Genomic DNA, 20,443 nt, shown 5'->3' with positions numbered 1-20,443 from the left:
ATGCTTCTTATCTTCCATTCTATTCTGTTACTTGTTTTTCCTTCACTGCCCCCCAAATGTGACTGTTCCCAAACTTTAGTTCTTGGTCCTCTTTTTCAACAGTTATTCCCTCATTGAAGTACGTAGCATCAGCTACACAAAGTCCTTGACTTAGATCAATCGTACTTTCATGCAATCCAGAATCTGCACTCTTATTCATTGTACATTAAACCACCTCTCATATACGGAATGTAATTGGTAATGCATCAGCTGGCTGCCTGCCTGCTGCAGGGTCCAGGGGAGAAAGCTGTGCCTGTGCAAAGTGCTCCCAACTTAAGCCTGTAGGGGCACAATCTAGACCTAGGCAACCATCTCTCTGCCCCACCTGGAGGGATCACAGTCACATCCCCCGTCCCCTGTCCCCCTGAGAACTCCCTGACTTCAGAAGTCTAGGAGCCTGTAACTGACTCTCACAAGTGGAACCTCCATCTTGGCAGGGGTTCCCTGGCCAGCCCACTGCCTCTCCCTTTCTAATATTCCATTTCCTTCTCTCCTCTACCCCCTACCCTTCCCCAGCCAGTGATGTCACATAACCAGCAGGGAAGCCTCAGTCAGAGCCACACATCAGGAGGCAGGGTGATTGGCGGAGACCAAATCCCTTTCTCCACTTCGTTCCTGGCTTGGAGTTTCAGAGTCCAGGGGCCAACCAGTCTGAGAAGGTGGGAAAGGCAATGCCTGAATCAGCTTCCTCAGGGCCCCAGGATGTCTGCTGGCAGACATTGATGCCTATAAATGTTCCTATCCACCCCTACAACTGGCTGGATCCTCTGAGAGGCAGTGCCTGACAAAATACAAAGATTATAGATATGTATTTAGCTCTCTATTAAACTTTCAGAAATTTCACTTCCGAACTCCCTCTCAGAACCACTTGTATGCGTTTCTTGCCTTTGCCTTTCCCCGAAACAGTTTTCCCATATACCCAAATATCCACATATCTGATGAACTTCTCCACTTGAACTTCTTACCATCACTTCAAAGCCAAATCTGAAACTAAGCTCCCAAGCTGTCTTGCCCTCCCGACTTCTGCATCTCTGCTCACACGGCACAGCTACTCCAGCTGTCCGGGTTGAGCTCCACAAGCCGTCTCTCACAGTCTCCTCACTTGTTCTCGGATCTCGTCCTCCCCCACAACCTGTTGATTCTCCTTTAATCTCCCTTTACGCCACCCTTTTCCTCTCCACTGTCGCTGCCCAATGCTTAAGCTCTTATTGTCTCATGAAATCTGTTCACATCCTCTCTAAAGAAACTACACCTCGCGTGTCTTCTGATCCACAACTCTTAGCAGAGGTCTTAGCTCTGTGCCTGCTGTACGGTTTGAATTCAAAGTAACTGTTTATAAAATGTATAAATGAGCAAATAAAGGGTTCTCTGTGCCTAATTGATTTACGCATTCAAAAATATTCATTTCGGGGCCCACCCCGTGGCTTAGCGGTTAAGAGCACACACTCCGCTGCTGGCAGCCCAGGTTCGGATCCCGGGCGCGCACCGACGCACCGCTTCTCCGGCCATGCTGAGGCCGCGTCCCACATACAGCAACTAGAAGCATGTGCAACTATGACATACAACTATCTACTGGGGCTTTGGGGAAAAAAAGGAGGGGGACTGCCAATAGATGTCAGCTCAGAGCTGGTCTTCCTCAGCAAAAAGAGGAGGATTGGCATGGATGTTAGCTCAGGGCTGATCTTCCTCAAAAAAAAAACAAAAAATTGATTTGTACTTATTTTCTCCTGCCTCTCCTTTAAAATGTGCATCCATGTCAATGTAACCTGAATATGCCCAGTTTCTTGAGTGCCTACTGTGTGCCAGGCATCGTGCTAGTTATTTTCACCTTCACTATCCAGCGTATCCTTACAACTTTGTGAGGAAGATATTATTACCGACATCATTATTGTTGTTATCCCCATTTAACATTTAAGGAATCTAAAATTCAAAGGTATTTGGTAGCTTTCTCAAGTTCATATAGCTAACTAGTGGCAGAGCAGCCATTTGACCTTATATCCAAAGTCCCTGCTATTTCTATCCCACCTATCTGCTTCCATGGATTATCTGTACATTTTATTTTGGAATCTGAGTACAGAAAAATTATTGAAGACAAGAATGCAAAAGGGAAAGGTGGGGGGAGGGCAAAAGGGGTAAAGGGGCACATGTGTATGGTTACAGATAAAAACTAGACTATTGGGGTGAGCAAGATGCAGTCTATACAGAAACTGATATATAATAATGTACACCTAAAATTACACAATGTTATAAAACAATATGACCTCATTAAAATAAATTTAAAAAAGAATGCAAAAGGGCTCTCTAGTACTTTCACCCAGTTTTTGTGTCCTGATATTGAAGATAGATACCATTTAGATTATCTCTCAATCTCTGAGCCCTCTTCTCTAAGAACTGCCCTCCTCCTCCACCTCACACTGTAGCCAAGGCCACAGCTAATTGCACCATAGCTAACCAGACCCAGGCTTGGCCACTGAAATGCCGAGATGCTAATCCATCTCTGCTGGTCACTTGAACTGAAGATAATCAAACTCAGGTTGAGTGGGGCCACATGTGCGGGGAAGCGGAGAAGGCCAACTGGTCTTCAGAGAATACAGAATGAAACAAATGCACAGAGAGAAGCCTTTACAAGAAACCCCATGTGGGCGCTAGGGGCAGAGACTCAGGGTAGCTATTAAGACCTAAAAATTTTCAGTTCCTAGGCCCATTTTCTTGAGGATCCAGCTGTACTCCCTGCCATTGGGTTATGTCAACTACCCCCTCTGCCCTCCCCCTCAAAAAAATCTTCTATTTTTCTAACTGGTTTGGGTTCATTTCTATTACTTTACAAGCTCAACTAAGAGAAAAACAAATTCATTAGTGTATCAATCAAGTTTCTTAATTGCAAACCTACTCTAGCTATTTAGGTAAAAAAGACATTCGTCATGGGATAGTAGTGAGCTCTGGTAGTGTCTGTAGGAGGCTAGAGAGACAGAATGATAGTCTATGCAGCTAGAAAGGATGCCATCAGCACTCCATGGACTGCCATTACCAGTAGGCACAGACACCATAGTTGGCCCTGGACACTGGACCTCTGCCACCAATACCCATGAAGGTCAGATGCCTCTGTTACAACCCTCACCAAAACATGAGCTCCATGCAGCACCTGCATCTTCACGTTGCACACTTCTGAATCAGTTTCATGCTATTGACAGAGCCTAGGTGACATGCTGATGCCCCAGCTGTAAGGGAGGCTGCAAAATGATGTTTCCTGGCTTCTTCCTAGAGGAGGTGGGACTCATCAAATGTCAAATTCTCCAAACATAGAAAGGGACTTCAAAGCTGCTGGATAGTCAGAAAACAAAATCCTGTTAACTACACGGCCATAAAGAACACTAATGGCCTGAAAAAGCTACTGCACCTTCTTAAATACTGATTGACAGACAAGGAATGAAAAAGCCATCAGAAGGGGCTAGAGCCCAAGTTGGTCATGACAGAATATTGATTACTTTTAAAATGTGGGCATAATTATTTTGTACTTGTTCTTCCCTCTGCCTAGAATATTCTTCCCCCTCATCTCTCATCAAATATCACCCCTTTAAAAAAGCTAAACTTAACCATTCTATATAAAATAGTCCCTTCTGATTTTCCCAGTCAGTCTTTATTCACCTAGTCTGATTATTTTTCTTCATAGCAGATATCACCACCAAGCATATTACACATTATTTATTTGCCCCCGCTGGAAAGTACCTTCTGTGAGAATAGGGATTTTGTTGCTTCTCATTGCTCCATTCTCAACACTTAGAAGAGTTGACCAGCACATAACAGATGCTCAAAAATATTTGTGGAATAATTGGATAGGTGATTTAATTAATTAATTGTGATTTTTCATCAAGAATCCTTCAGAAACCTAGAATATAACTTAGATCTACAGGAGAATTCTAGAGTGCATTAACACATTTTTTACTAGAATTATCAAACCCAAGAAACTGAAAACTGGAACATTTTTAGATTATCAGGTTACTCTTTTTGTGGTAAATGTACATAGGTATTTTGGCAATCAGAAAGTCTTCCACTTGCAGATAGATATGTTTTCTATGCATGACTTGAAAATATAATATTTGATACATATGATACATGATTTATGATATATAGGATATGATTATATTTCATATATTTGATCTATGAAATGTAACCAATAATCGTCTCTTAATTCTCCTCTCTTTATGGGCCATAAGTTGACATTAGGAATTGTCTTTCCTTTCCTTAAGTACATGATGATTATATTTACTGAGTCTTTATGGTTAACATCACAAGGAAATATTTAATGTATTCATTACTCTGGAAACCTATAGCCAATTTATGTGCATAATCAGTTTCTTTGCTTAGCATAGATCTTAAGGAGTTCATAGGTGGGCTGATGGGCTCCCATGAATCCCTTGGAATATATAATCCCCTGCATGTAAAATTTGGTGAATATATGCATTTTGAAGGAAGAAGTTTACTACCGTGTGCCTAAAAGAAATCTGTGACCTCAAAAAGTTTAAGACTAGCCTAGTGTATAAATGACCACATGGAACTGAGAAAAAGGTAAGATGTTTAGAACCAAGTGCCGGTAAGCGAGGGCAGGAGGCAGGGAGAGAGGAAGCAAACAAGAGAGGCAGTGAGGAAAGGATGGAGATGTTGAGTACAAGTTGAATTTAAAACTACTAAGCTCTGACTCTTCAGAACCCTAGGACATGAGGCCTTGTAGGAATAGGAGGCACTGGTTCCCTCCAGCAGGGGAACAGGGCTTTAGATTGTGCTCATGAAATTCTCTAGAAAAGCAAAGTACTTTTCCTCTCTATATAAAAAGGAGGATTTATTTTAAAACCCTTGGCTTCAGAAGCAAAATGCAAACCCCAATCACTGATTTTTCCATCAAATATTCCATCTAACTTCTCCTTTGCCCCTATCAATTGCAGGAGGAAATAAGCTAACAAATCAACATTTCCATCTAAATTGGGCTTGGATTTCTTTGGAGAAAGAGTACTACATTGTGGATGAAGACTCCACGTTCTTAGAAGTGACCCTCACACGCAGAGGGTACCTTGGAGAAAGATCCTTTATCAGTAAGTAACTTGAGATTGGTTGTTGCTGAAAGGTAACGGAAACATGATTCTAGGCTTAAAAATAATTATAAGAGAATAGATTGGGAGAGAATCAATAACAGGTTTTGGGGAACCTCTAAAAAATTGTGTGTGAAACTGTGCCCTGATTTTTACTCCATGTGAGTTGTAGGCTTATATATACACACCAATTTTTTATCCTCCTTCTTCTGTTTTCCTCTTTCTGGAAGGTTACATTCTTTCTCTTTTTCAACTCAAAGGATGCCAGGAAAATTAAAACATTTCACAGCCATATACCACAATCCCCAAGTCACTCAGTTTCTTTCAAAATTGTTTTTAAGCTTATAATATATTATTATGCTTAGTTCTAGCTATTTCTTTTGAAAAATTATTTATGAGTTCATGATACATTCTTGTGTTTTGTTGTAGCTATTTCTTTTGATTATGTGTAATTGTTTTCACCCTGCTATTAGGTTATAAATTCCTCCAAAACAAGTACAGTGTCAAAATTCTTCTAGTTCTATAAAGAACTATGCCTCCTTGGGGTAAACAGATATGTAACGCCTACACAACACATCTCATTATCATCATGAATAATTAACAATAATTGTCCTAATAATGCATGACATTTTTATAACACCTTTAGCTACCAGAACTTTCAGAGACCATTTTGCCTTTATTTTCATCACCTGTTGAGAAGACAGATGGGGTGTGTTATCTTCATTTTACAAATGAGCATTCTGAGTTTACCAGACATTTGGGAGCCAGTCAGAATCTTGCCAACATCTCAACACTGTTAGAAGCCAGGAAGGAGATGGCTGAGAACACGCAATCAGGAAAAGGCAAGCATCCTCAAGTCTCCTCTCCAGGCTAGAGGCTTCTGGGTGAGGACTGTTCTCCTAGGAGAAGAGGTCAGCCAAAGAGCACCCTGATTTCTGGGTGGCTTTCAGCCTCCATCTACAGTGCAGGCTACTTTATCAACACACAGTGGAATTTGTTGCCAAGAACTTCAGCTGAATAATGCCTCCTTTCTCTTGTAGGGTTCCATCTCCATAATTCTTTATCTCAGGGATTTCTCATGGGCATAAAATTTGGGTTATTATGTCAAGAAATATTTTAATACCCTGCCTGGCTCAGGAAAAAACTCATCTATCTGCTCTGAACCATTTGGCTGTTTGTCAAGTAACTAAACTCTTCAGGGAGATGTCCCTTGGCCTCCCTATCTGAACCAGGACTTTTATATGCTCTATCCCTGTGCCCTGCTTTATTGTTCTTCACAGCACTACCCATCCCTGACATGCATATATGTCCATCTGTCCACTGTCTGTCTTCCTCAGTATATTTCCAGCTCCATAAGGGCAGGAACTACATTCTGGGTTACGCCAACCCTGAAAACAGCATGGGGTATATGGTAGTCACCCAATATTTGTTGTTAAGTGAACTACAGTCAACTATAAAACACTGCTTAAAACCACATCAACACCACAGAAGAAAACCTACAAACACCTTACCCAGTGCTCCAGAAAGCCCTCCTAATCCCCTCACCCCACCCTATGCTGGGATTAGTAGTCAAAGCCCAGGATCTAGAAGAAAACAAGACAAAACAACTGTGAGGTTTGAATTCCTCCTCTGGTACCTACTCTTTTTTGTGATGCTCTAATGACCTTAAATTTCCTTGTCTATAAAGCATCCATCTCAAGACTTGTTTGTGAATTAAATGTGATAGTGAGTTAAATCAATCTAGCATAGTCCCTGGCACACATAAAATATTCAATAAATGTTGACTACCATTATTATTCCATGGCACACAGAGAACAGAATTGAAATCACCTGTTTATCTCCCCCATAGACTTGTAAACCCCTTAAGGGTAGTGGTGGCTGTACCAAATTCAGCATTACATCCTCAGCACCTCGCACAGAGCCAATGCTCACCAAACAGTAAGTAAATAGCCACATGCCCACTCAATTTATATAGTAGTGCCACCTACCTCTGTTTAAACCATAGCTGAGGATAACAGTCTCTCTTCTTTATCTTCTCCACTTCAGCGTGTGGCCACAGAAGGCTTTTCAAAATTAGACATTCACTCTCAGTCAGTAAACTCGTATTAATGCAGGCTTTATTCAGCAGTTTAAAAAGTCCACACTAGCTCTCCTATTGTGGAAATTATTTTCACACTGTATAGCTTTGGGTGTCTTTTACAAAATCCGATTCTCTGAGAATGAGATAGAGGAAACGGCACAAGGGGCTATTAATCTCATTTTATGTAAAACTTTTCACAGTAGCTAGTGTCAGATCACAATATTTGATTTCACACATTCAAACAACCGCAGAGTCTAAACCTTATATTGAGACGTAGTGATGAGGCATAAGTATTCTCGCATCATGAGGCCTTCATTGGTTTGTTAAAATCAAAACCAAACAAAACTGGAATAGTGCCTGAATATGTTGTGGTGAGAGGAGGATCTAGCCAGTCTTGAGCGGTAGCACCCTTCACTCTTATATCTCACATTGGGTATTTTTAACAAAATTGGGTATTTTGTTGTTGTTCAGTTTCTTCAATAAGTCACTAATTCCTAACAGAGCTCAAATCTATCCCCACCTCCTAAATGGCTGGAAAATTACTAACAATTCTTTCACAAGCAAAAATCACTCAACACGATGAGTAAAGATCTGCATGAGAAAATAACCTAGAGTTATGCTCCCAGAGACTGCAGAAATTGAAATTATCAGATACAAAATAGTCACTCATCAAGTATTTATTGAATATCTCCTCCGTGCCAGGCACTGTTGCAGTCACGAGGAGTACATCAGTGAACAACACAGCCAAAGATCTCCACCTCCATAGGGTTCACATTCTAGTGTCTTCTCTTTTAGACTCTGAGCTTTCTGGGTGCTGGAACAGTTTGTCACTCATCTCTGAATCCTGAGCATCTGGCAGACTGTGGCACATCAGATCCCTCAGTAAATATTTGCTAAAATAAGCTAATGACTGTTTTCTGTTCTCTCTTTTCTGTCCTCCTTCCCTGCTTTCCTCTCACTTCTGTGCACTTCTGTTTACGTACACTCTCTCAGCCAATAAGTATAGTTTACAAGTGTCTTTCAGGGCCATTAAAAGAAGCAATTTCTATGTTGTCTGTTTTTCATCAAAATAGAATCCACTTTGAAAGGAGAATATTCCTTCAGTCACTTGGCTTTATATTTATAGTTTCCTGATTTTTATTTAGGCATTGTAACCAAAGATGAAACTGCAAAAAAAGACAAAGATTTTAAAACAAAGGCCCAGAAACAGGTCCAGTTCAATCCTGGACAGACTACAGCCACATGGAGAGTAAGAATTATATCTGACAATGAATACGAGGCTTCAGAGACCTTCCAGATCATTCTGTCGGACCCTGTCATGGCTGCACTGGAGTTTCCCGAAATGGCAACTGTTGAAATTGTAGACCCTGGAGATGGTATGTGGTACCTATTGATATGATCTATTAACCAGCACAGCTTCCTGGGTACCTCCTGATACCTGGGTACCTTCCTGATACCTCCCTCAGGTTCCATAAAACACAGGACAAGCTCATACCATTTAGGATTTAAAGTTCATTAAATCACTTCAGGACAGTAATTTTTCCTTTGCTCTTAGGATTTTTGAAAAGGAATATAGGAGATCGAAAGAGACATGACTTTACCAGTGTTCTTTTAAAATACGCACAAGTCCTCACTGTTAGCTCTCTGCACACTCAGTATGGTGCAGCTTTGCCCCCGGATGGCTGATCCTCAGGGCTCATTCCAGGCCCACTATCTTCTCACAATTTTCTGGGAGCTCCCCACGAGATCATGTGGGGACTTCAAATATCCCTGTCCTAGATGTTGCTACTGGAACTAGTCAACTCATTGGTTTCAGCATGTGTTCCACAAAGTTCTGTTACAGTTGTGCATGATATTCTTGAATTCACAGGTTCATTTTATTAATTTATTTGTTTGCTCATTCAGTAAATATCTCCTGGGAGAAATTAAAAAGGAAAAAAAAAAAAAAACCTTTGTGCTATTTGCTGCCCCTTTTTGTGAAAGTAGAAGAATATTCCCTAAAAGGTTTTAGTATTCATCTTTGAATTTTAATTAGACACCTTGATTATCACAATAGTTGAAAGAATTCAGGTATCACCTAGAATTGCATGACTTACCACCAAGGAGTAAATCTTAGTTAAATTCCACAGGAATCTGTGAAGAGTGCTCTGGATTAGCATGTCCCCAATTGCATAACAGAGAACAGTAGTACAACAGAATTTCTATAACAGGGTCAGAAAGCTTTCCCTGGACCAAAGGAGTCTAGGAACCATTTCAAATATCTTCCCTTCTTGGAAGCATCACAATTCCCATATTAAGCATATTAAGATTTCTGAGAAACTCTCTTATAAAGAAACCTGTTTAACTTTGTTTGACTGGTTTTCCCAAATGAAGCTGTAGATTTTCTTTTTAATTTGCTGTCCCCAAGGAATACTCTTTGAAGTCTCTGAGTTCTAGTTTTTCTGAAACACAATTTGAGAAATACTGTTCCATATGCTCTGCACTTTGGCAGACAAAGAAGAAAACACTGCCCCCACCACCCCATGAACAAGGTATCCGGTAAATTTGGTTGATAACAACACTTAGACACATGAATCAATTAGGAAAGCCAAATGTGAGGATATATGGCCAAACCAGTAAGAGTTCTGAGGTAAGAGAGTGGAGAGATCAGCATAGTTCCAAGCAACTAAGGCTTTTGGAGGAGGCAGGGTTTGAGCTGAATCTTGAAGTATAAACGGGATTCAGATTTGTAGATGGATAAGACTAGGCTTTCTGGAATGGGAAAATAAATAGAGAACGTGACTGAATAACTCAGTCCTAATGTATCAATTTTTTTCACATGACACTAATAACTTTACTTTTAGCTTCTTCCATGATGCCAACATTTTGAATCAAGAGATGTCAAGATAGTAGACCCTAGGGGGATAAATTGGCCAAAAGAAAATTATCATGGTCTTTTTCCTCTGTCACTCAGGACCAGTGTTTTCCTAGAGGTCAATATCAGTATCTGTTGAAACTAATTAAGGCAGGAAAAGTAAGAAGAAAAAATTTTAATATATGATAACTGGATAATTCAACATTGAATTCGGGGTTATCACTTAGTAATAGTTCCAAAAGAAGAAAGAAGGGTCTACTACAATATTTTTCCTTCTTGCTTATGTCACCAAGAGGAAGAAGCTATGTGTATATATGATATGAGGGAAAGAACTCAGTCAATTAAATACGGTTTGATCCAGATAGTTACTTCAGTTCTCTACTTGACTCTGTGAGTAGGAACAACTCATTTCAAAATTTTATTTTTTTCAAACACATATATTTTAACTACACAATGCATGCTTAATGAAAAGCCTTGAAAAACACAAAGAAAAATAGCACACATGATTCCATCAACAAGAGATGGCCAATATTCATATTCACATTTCAGTGAATGTTCTGATGTGTGTACATTTCTATATAAGTAAATATACTCATATGTGTGCATGTGCACGTGCACACACCCACAAACACAGCTCAGTAAATTTCAATGTGAATATTATTTTAAAATTTAAAGGCAGGACCAGTAGCTGATTTTTCTCAGCATATTAAGTGGCCAGTGCTGTGTCTTACACACCGCATCTGCACAATAAATGTTGATTAAAATGCTGGTTGAATAAAGCAAAAGAAGATTTTTCTTCATTAATGAATTAGGTTACCTGATTTTTAAAAGCATTAAAAAAAATGAACAGTAAAAGTAAAGCAAGGGCATAAGTATATGACCTCTACTGAGGAGACTTAAAATGTGACCTCAAAAAAAAAAAATGACACAGAATTCTGCAAGACTTTCCTTTCCATTTTAGTGCTGCATATCCTTTTCAACCTTTCAAAAAGGGTCTCCTAAACACAATTCCACTGCCTCTCCAGTTCCACTTAATAAAATATTTCCTGTTCTCACTGTATTTAATACAGTTGATCATGTTGGAAAATATGGGGGTCAAAGACTATGTACATTTCTACTCAGGTTAAAATATCACCAATATCACCAATCAAATTTAAGTCTTGCTGAAGAGTCTTCTACTCTCTTTTCTAGAATCAACAGTTTATATTCCAGAGGCAGAATACAAAATAGAGGAGGATGTTGGGGAGCTTTTGATTCCTGTAAGACGGTCTGGAGACGCAAGCCAGGAGCTAACGGTCATTTGCTCTACACATCAAGGTAGGAGGCTTTGCGGGGTACTTACTTTCAGAAATGAGGTTCTTAGTACAGGACTGTGGTGGTGCTGGGAGTACCGGGGTGGTGAACCCAGTGCTTGGGGAGTACTGGGAAGCCTGGGCCATTCATGGTCCATGTCCCACTGCTTAACTCCCTGGAAAGCATGTGCAGGTGGCCTAACTCCTCTGAGCTGGTCTCCTCAACCAGGGATAAAATTTTACTCAAAATTGGGCTAAAAATATTTGTTGCCACTACCTCACAAAGTTTTGTCAGGGTCAAATGAGACATTTTATGTGGAAAGAGTTTATATATGCTGGTCAAAAATATAAATAAAGATTCTTGATTTTAATAGTCAGCATTGCATCTAGGAAACATTGTAAAATAGTCTGTATACATCACTCAGTCTCTCTTCTCCTCCCTCCCCCCCTCCCCACAACTAAAAATGCCCCCCAACCACCGGCCCCAGTGTCCTCACACCTCAAAACAACACCCCATTCTTTCTGACCTCAGCACTTCTCTATATTTTGTCTATAGACAAAAATAATGGAACTTCATGAAGACCATCCAAATGAGAACAAGAATAGGCTGTGAAAGTAAACTACATTTTTCTACACTCACACCAATATTTTACTTCTGACACTAGATGTGTGCGAGTTTTTCTCATACTAAACAATTCTCCAATTTCTGCAGCCACCATCTCAGTGTCCTATAGTTCAATTCAATTCTGACACTATCTACCTGGAGATAACACAGACTCCACAGGTTACAGGCTCTGTCCCACAGGACTGCCTCCACTTCAGATGCCAGTCGCAAGTCCAGGTTGTCACCTGTGCTTCTGACAGACCAGGTATAAATTGAAGGTTCCCACAGCCCCCTTTGGGTTTCATAATTTTCTAGAACAGCTCACAGAACTCAGGAAAACAGTTTACTTACTAGATCACAGGTTTATTATAAAGGATATGGCTCAGGAACAGCCAGATGAAAGAAATGAATAGGGCAAGCTATGTGGGAAAGGGCACAGAGCTTCCATGCCCTCTCTGGATGTGTCACCTCCCCAGCACCTTGATGTGTTCAGCAACCCGGAAGCTCTCTGAACCCCTTTGGTTAGGGTTTTTCATGGAGGCTTCATCACATAGACATAATTGATTTGTGATTAACTCAACCTTCCTCCCCTCTCTCCTATCTGGAGGTTAGGGGGTGGGACTGAAAGTTCCAACCCTCTAATCACCTGGTTGGTTCCCCTGGCAACCAGCTCCCATCCTGAGGCTATCCAGAAGACCCCAGCCACCAGTCATTTCATTAGCATACAAAAAGGCACATCACTTCAAAGTTTCCAAGGGCCATAGGAGCTGTGTGCAAGGAAACAGGGACAGAGACCAAGTATATATTTCTTATTATATCACAGGCTCATTTACTCAGAGCTCACTATAGCAAGGAGGTCAGCCACCATGACTTGCACTTGGCAGAGACTCGAAAGCAGGCAGAGGAGTGGAAAGCTCCATAGTGGAAAAAAGGGAAAGCTTCAGGTGTGCCCTGATGGGAGGTGTTGGCATGGGGAAACTGAAGACGGGCTCATCAGAAGCCTATGTAATTGATTATGGGAGTATATACGGCTCTCTGGTTGGTCCCAAATTGGAAGCTGGGGCAAAAATTAGAGAAGCTGGCAGTTATTGATTAAGTCCTACCATTTGGGGCCGATTGTTAACAGAGGCTGTGGTTTGACTTCCTAGACTGGTTGCTGCAGATTGTGGGTCAGAGTTCTGCTTTTATATATGGTCTGACCACTCTCTGTTCATATATCCAGTCTGTCAAAACCTATGCTCACACTTGCTAAACATCCAGCAACGTCCAGAACAGCCACCACATAAAGAATTATCTATCCAAAATATCAATAGTGCCAAGGTTGAGAGAAGAAATAAGAAAAAATTCTCCTCTGCCCTGGAGGACAGGGGATTTGGCAGTAAGCAGATAATTTATTTTGAGTTATTTAAAACCAACTACAAGGACAAGCCCTTGTACCACATCTTCAAGATCTTCATGTTGTGTTTGGCTGTCTGTCTAGAGATGGACAGTCATACAGCCTGTTCTTTACTAAGACTCCCCTCTTGAAGGCACCAGATACTGCAGCTGTGTGTAGTTTCAGCAACTCTTAAGTTTAACCTAGTGTTCCCCATGGGGAAAGTGAAACGCAATGAGAAGAAATAACAAGGTGAGGCACTCCTTGAGGTCTTCTCTGCCAGTTGACCCCTGGGAGGATGTGCCTAGCTCTCTCTCCCAAGTCCACACAGGGCTCAGTTCGAGTCTTACATTGAATGAGATCCTGGGCACACAGCGAAATGGCTGCAGCTGGGCAGAGCTGCTGTTGGAGAAAGTACGCTCATTCTCTGCTCTAGGCTTCCAGCTGGGCTTCTTCTGGTACCAGTGGCACATTCCCTGTCCACAAGCAGAGTGTCTGGAAGGCAATGATTCTAGGGTATCCCAGATGTGAATGGGAGAAATAAAGGGGTAAACAGCCCAACTTGGAAGATTATATGTAATTGCTAAACTGGAAGGGACCACCAAAGATTCACCTATCCCTCTGCCTCTGGAAAGAGCTATGTTGTGGAAAGACAAGCAGAACGAACCAGGAAGATCAGAGTGTCTGGCAGTGAGCCAGCTAGGATAAAGAGATGCTTCCTCCCCAAGGGGGAGAAGCTACACCCAAATTTAGCTTCCCAGAGGACTCCCCTGTGCTACCCAACTTTCCACAAGTTCTCCAAGTTAAAGAGCTGGTGTTCCCAGAAAAGTCCCTGCAGAGCTGATACACAACTCAGAATGCTGTCACCTGAGCCTTGACCCTTGATTCCCCATACGAAAGACTGTTCTAGTGCTTGCAGTAAAAAAAAAAAAGAGAGAGAGACAGGGAGGGTCTAACAGGATCAAGGTCCTTCCCTGAAGCATGAAGCCACGGTGTGCATAGTCACACCCTGATTCTTGCACAGTTCTATGGAATTATAAAGGAGGGAGACCGTGTAAATTTTTTATGCATGTTTAAGTGTCATTGTGGTATTTGTCCTCACCTACTCCCCACAGATACTTAAATATCTCAGAGCATGAAAGTTCAGTTTGGTTATTCAAACCTTTCTAGAATTTTTGTTAAAATAAATGTTTACTAATTACTTATTTTCATGACTAAAATAAGCATAAGCTTATGTATAAACAGTTGAAAGGAAAGCACACTCATGTTCTGTATGTTAATAATAATTCATAGATATTAAATGTGTTACACTTGCAGGTAGGTGAAGGAGGAGATTAGTTTTATGCTGTGCTTTGATGGGGATCTCAAGGTCTCTCCATTAAAGTTTCATTCTGCCATGGCATTGCCTATTCTTGCTACCTGCGTAAAATGTCTGTCATCAATATTCTCAGACAATGATGTGGGGGTATAAAAAAACAAAAACAAAAACATTGTTTGGGAGAGGAAGTATAGCTGGAGGAATAAACTCCCTCAATGACTGAGAACTATTGCTCTATAGCGAAATATTTTAAGCTCAAGGATACACTGGGAAAGGATGTGCAAATTAGATAGTTCTTGGCTCTGTTTTATTCTCAAGATAGATGTCATCCATCTTTTTTCTTCTCATTAGTCACTTTCTTGTTAGGAAACTGCTCTTTTTGAAAAACACAGCCAACAAAGAGCAAACTGTGGAACCTAAAACCAATAGAACAGGAACAGTATTGAATCATCTTGTAGTTTTGGTCAGCCCCGAGTCAACTATGTTGAGGTTTTTGAATAATCAACTTTATCCAGTTGAAAGGGACTGTAAACCACAGCCATGGGCCAACCCCACTTCTCTAATTGGACTGTTTCTCTGTTAAGGAGGAGGTAGAAAGCAGACTATTCTGATAGAGTTTTAAACACATAGAGGGAAAAGTCTTTCTCCTTTCTTTCCATTTTAAAAAATATTCTGGGTGTATTTATTTCAGTTATAGGTGTGTTTACAGGTTATAGAAGTTATACCTTGCATCTCAGAGGCGTTCTTTGGATCGTTTAGAAATTCTTTGAGTATAGGTCTGCTGGGGGTAAACTTTCTCAATCTTTGCTTATCAAAACATGTCTTCATTTCAACCTCAGTCTTGAAATTCTAGTTATTATTCCACCGTCTTCCAGTTTCCATTGTTATTGTTAAGAAGTCTGCTGTTAGTCTAAAAGTTGACTCTTTTCTATGCTTTTAAAATCTTCTCCCATTTATTTCATCCAAGTCTGTGAAAGATCTGGGGGCTTTACTTGAAGATATTTGCCTCCAAAGAGGATTTGCATTGCTTCTTCCATGATCCAAGAGCAGTGCTGACCCAGAAACACTCCTTCTCCCCGCATCCCCAGGCTGAGTCACAGAGTTTCAGATTCAGATCACTGACAGTGCCACAGGCCCAAGGCCCAGTCTCCCCTGTAATGCTGATTCTGTATCTGCTCTCAGGAGGACACCAGCTTCTGACTGGGATTCCCTTCTCTAGCTTTATGGGGTTTGGGGTTTTTGGGGTGTTGTTTTTGTTTTTATTTTGTTTTTGCCTTTGATGATTTCCCTTACTTCCTGTGAGCACAGAAAACTCAGAATAATTGTTTCTTCTAGATGTTTTGTAGTGGGAGAGCATCCCAGAGTACCTAGCCAGCCAAGCTGCTGGGAAGAGAAGTCCCAAAGACTCCTCTAGACAGAGGCTCCCTTGCTGCTCCAGCCCAGCCTTCCCCACTTTCCCCTTCTCTCCACTCGCTTCCCCACCTCCCCCCAGTCATGGATCCCCCTGGGCATGAAAAGAATGGTGCCTAGAGCTTCTGACACTGCCTGCTCTGACCAGGAGTTAGACGCTGTGCTTTTAAAGAGGGATGATTTCCTGTCTTGCTGCTCTATTAAAAATATATATTAAAGGAAATTTGTATGTTTAAGAGAATTTATAATCAAGTAACATATAACTGAAGACAACATGGGGAAGTAAAAAAGTACTCCATCAGGATATTGGTCTTTGACTCCTGGGCAAGACACTGGTGTTCTCTGCCTCAGTCTCTTCATTGATAAGGTGCCCTAGCCACCTCATGAAGTTATCACATACCATAATATGGTGATTCAATTACCCTTTAATGTAGTTTCTTGATATCACTTTCTTTCTGATTTTAACTATCATTTATGGTTTTTATAAAGCAAATGTACTATGTAGCCACACAGACTGAACCACATATACCCTCTGTAAAGAAACAATTAATTTTTAAAATATCTTTATAGATTCTCAGACTCCCAGTGATGTCTGAGATGGGCACGGGCAGGGAAAAACTATGCCATCATCATCATGGATGGAGTGGCATGCTGATCCAGCTAGTAACAGCTCATGAGAGCCAATTGTGTGCATCTCTTCCCAACTCTGGGTTCAATGACTTCATGTTGATAGTGAAATTGGCCATAGTGGGAATGTTTACTTGACAAAAGTCAGCAAAGGCTACAAATCAGAGCTTTTGTGTGTTGTGTTTTGTTAAGTATTTACCACTACACCACCATGCTTGCAAGGGTGGTTTCTTAGGTTAGTATAAAATGAACCCCCAGGTTCTAAATTTAATTTTGGAGGATTAAACCCATACACAGTAAGACAGTCCATCCTGGCTCATAATCTACCTCTGCAAATGATGAGGGACATATTGTGTGAGAGCCTTCTCTAACGTTCCTCATAAAGATGCTATAGTACAACTACCGGTCAAGCAATCCTAAGACTTGAAGCCCAATTGCTAAAGCATCTTTATGAAAACAGCCTGGAGACCACACATTCGTACTCCATGGAGACTCTTCACTGTTAAATAAGGGATACGTACAGACCATCACCAGGGACCTCACCTTATATCTCAGATTATAGTTGATGTTTTCTGAACAGAATTTTCTCTCTAACTCCTGGAGATTCTTAACTTGCTATCAATAAAATAGAGCTTTTTTTAAAACTAAAATAAATACCAGTATTCTGTGTTCTTGACTATTGCATAAAGCTGATCAAATGGTTTCCCAAAGTAAAATTTCCAGAATACTAGGAGGCATGAGCCATTTAGATAAACCAAATTTTTTTTATTAAATGAGATGTAATTACACTATCTTTTTTTCCATCAACTCTCGCTATTAGTGAAAGCTTGTAAAATGTATTGTTTTGCTTTCTGTTTCGGTGGAGTTCCACAGCCAAATGATTTTCAACAAGAGTTATATTTCAGTCTCTCATTTAACCCAGAAATCTACCTACTTAAATATATGTCCGTTTCACCCATGAGATCAGTCAGCTGAAAAAATTAAACAGAAAAAGGGAAAATCTCAATCACTTTTGTTTCATGAACTATGATAAGTCATTATTTGACTATTCATTAGGTGAAGAATATTGAGAAAGAGATTTGATAAAGATAGTTACTATTTAATAAAGATAGTATTAGATAATTACTAGGCAAGTCTAGTGTGTATCTGCTTTCGGTATTTATCCTCAGGAGCTAAATGTGCAGTTTCTGACAAGGACCTTTTTAACAACACCTGTCATACCAACACTCTGCATGCTAGATGACTAGGGAAAATAAAAAAGTGTAGTCTCCAATGTATAATCCTTTTCAAACTTCAGGGTCTTAAAAAGAGCATTCCAATGGTTGGTTGTTATTTAATCAGATTGTTATAAGAGCTTACAACCTTTTTTCCTTTTTGTGTATGTATCCTGGGGCATAAAAAGTCTCCACAACAAACAGAGGGTCTCATCTTGTTCTGTGGACTTTCTATATTGCTAGCCACTTACTCATTTAGTTGGGAACTGCCCGACTCTAGCACTTGTTGATAGCTCTTGTCTCGGACATCTTAAGAACCAGCCTCTCTTCCTGACTCAAGTTCAGAGAGCTCTTTCATGTGTAGATTTCCCAGGACTAATGGAGAGGGAACGTCATGAAAGAATAAGGTTTCAAAGCACAGGCTGGCCCTAGAACTTGGCTAGCTTCCTCACCAAGTTATAATCCCCCTTATAGCTATCCATTTCTAGCAATTTCTGCCTTCTGTCCTTGTAAACTTGTTTTATTCTCATCAATCTCTCCAGCTCTAACTTTTGTTTAGGTTCCCAGAATAGCAAAACAGTCAATTTGTTATTTTCTAATAATTCTAAAATTTGTTCTATTGAAAAATCATCCTGAAACATTTTGTGAGTCAGTGCCCTTCTGAGCAAAGCCTCTGAAGTCCATTTGGAAACCATTTTCATTTTTAACAAGCTATATGTATACATGCAACACACTCGTAGACATCAAGTTGTATGTATGTTGATTCATATTAGCAAGAAGACGGTGGACATTGGTGTTAGCATGCATATATGCACATACCATAGCCACAAGCAAGAGAGAACTTGCCAGACTAGAGTGCCAGTCCAGAAGCTCACTGTCATATCCTCATTGCTTCTTATTAAGGAGAAGTGTGGTGAGAAATATTTATGCTTTTCAAAAACTGCTTATTTAGTATATTGAATTATTTTATACAGTCTTTGTTCTGCCTAAATCTGGTCTGCCTAAATCATTTAAATTGCTGTCAATAATTTTCACTTTTTTAGCTCTAAACCTGTGTGCTGCTATGTTTTTAATACTACAAAAAGTGCAGTGAATTGCCCAGTTGCTGGGATTGTAAGATGGTACAACTGCTATGGAAAACAGTATGGAGTTTCCTTAAAATATTAAAAATAGAACTACCATACGGTCCAGTAATCTCATTTCTGGATATATATCCGAAAGAATGGAAAGCAAGGTCTCGAAGAGATGTTTGCACACCCATGTTTGTATCAACATTATTCACAGTAGCCAAGAGGTGAGATGGATGCATACATAAACAAAATGTGGTATATACATACAGCGGATTATTATTCAGCCTTAAAAAAAAGGAAATCCTATCACATGCTACAACATGGATGAACCTTGAGGACATTATGCTAAGTGAAATAAGCCAGTAACAAAAAGACAAATACTATAAATTCCACTTACATGAGGTACCTATAGCAGACAAATTCATAGATACAGAAAGTAGAATGGTGGGTGCCAGAGACTGGGGGAAGGAGGAAATGGGGAGTTGTTGTTTAATGGGTATAGAGTTTCAGTTTTGCAAGATGAAAAAGTTCTGGCGATTTGTTTCACAATAATGTGAATAGACAATACTACTGAACTGTACACTTAAAAATGGTTAAGATGGGGCCGGCCTGGTGACGTAGTGGTTAAGTGCATGCACTCCACGTCAGCGGCCCGGCGTTAGCAGATTCGGATCCCAGGCACGCACCGACGCACGGTTTGTCAGGCCACACTGTGGCAGTGTCCCATATAAAGTAGAGGAAGATGGGCACGGATGTTAGCCCAGGGCCAATCTTCCTCAGCAAAACAGAGGAGGATTGGCATCGGATGTTAGCTCAGGGCTGATCTTCCTCACAAAAAAAAAAAAAAAAAAGTTAAGATGATCAATTTTAGGTTAAGTTTATTTTACCACAATTTAAAAAAGCGCACTAAATCCCAGAAATCCCACTCCTAAGTAATTTACTCAAGAGAAATAAAATTATATACCCACTCAAAGACCTGTGCTAGAATATTCACAGCAGCATTTCTCAGAATAGCTAAAAACTAGAAACAACCCAAATTATCAACTGGTAAATGGAAAAACAAATTGTGGTATAGCCATATAACGGGGAACAATATTCAGCAATAAAAAGGGGCAAAATCTGGATACATGGATGAATCTCAAAAGCATTGTGCTAAATGAAAGAAACCAGATACAAAAGACTAAGTGCTGTATGATTTCATTTATATGAAATTCTCATAAAGGCAAATAAATCTATAGTGACAGAAAATGGACTAGTGGTTTCCAGGGCTGGGAGACAGAGAAGGAGATGGATTGCAAGGGGTACACGTCCCATTTGTGGGTGGATAAAAATGTTTTATATTATGCTCATAGTAATGATTACATGACTGTATGTATTTGTCAAAACTCATCAAATAGTGCATTTAAATTGGTGAATCTTAATGTATGAAAATTATTGTGATAAAATTTAAAATGCACTGCCTCTAAACTGAAATCC

General features: G+C 40.2%; 1 protein-coding gene across 1 annotated transcript in view; it reads left to right on the top strand.

The window, feature by feature from the left end:
* Positions 1 to 20,443, top strand: part of FREM3 (FRAS1 related extracellular matrix 3) — a 77,316-nt gene that overhangs the window by 38,462 nt on the left and 18,411 nt on the right. Inside the window, exons 3-5 of the mRNA XM_058550131.1 lie at positions 4,980 to 5,126; positions 8,349 to 8,579; positions 11,249 to 11,374. Of these exons, the coding sequence (XP_058406114.1) occupies positions 4,980 to 5,126; positions 8,349 to 8,579; positions 11,249 to 11,374 (504 nt within the window). The remainder of the gene's footprint in view (positions 1 to 4,979; positions 5,127 to 8,348; positions 8,580 to 11,248; positions 11,375 to 20,443) is intronic.

Source organism: Diceros bicornis, chromosome 11 (genome assembly GCF_020826845.1).
Source record: "Diceros bicornis minor isolate mBicDic1 chromosome 11, mDicBic1.mat.cur, whole genome shotgun sequence".
Classification (NCBI taxonomy): Eukaryota; Metazoa; Chordata; class Mammalia; order Perissodactyla; family Rhinocerotidae; genus Diceros; species Diceros bicornis.
This window is presented reverse-complemented; position numbering and strand designations above follow the sequence as displayed.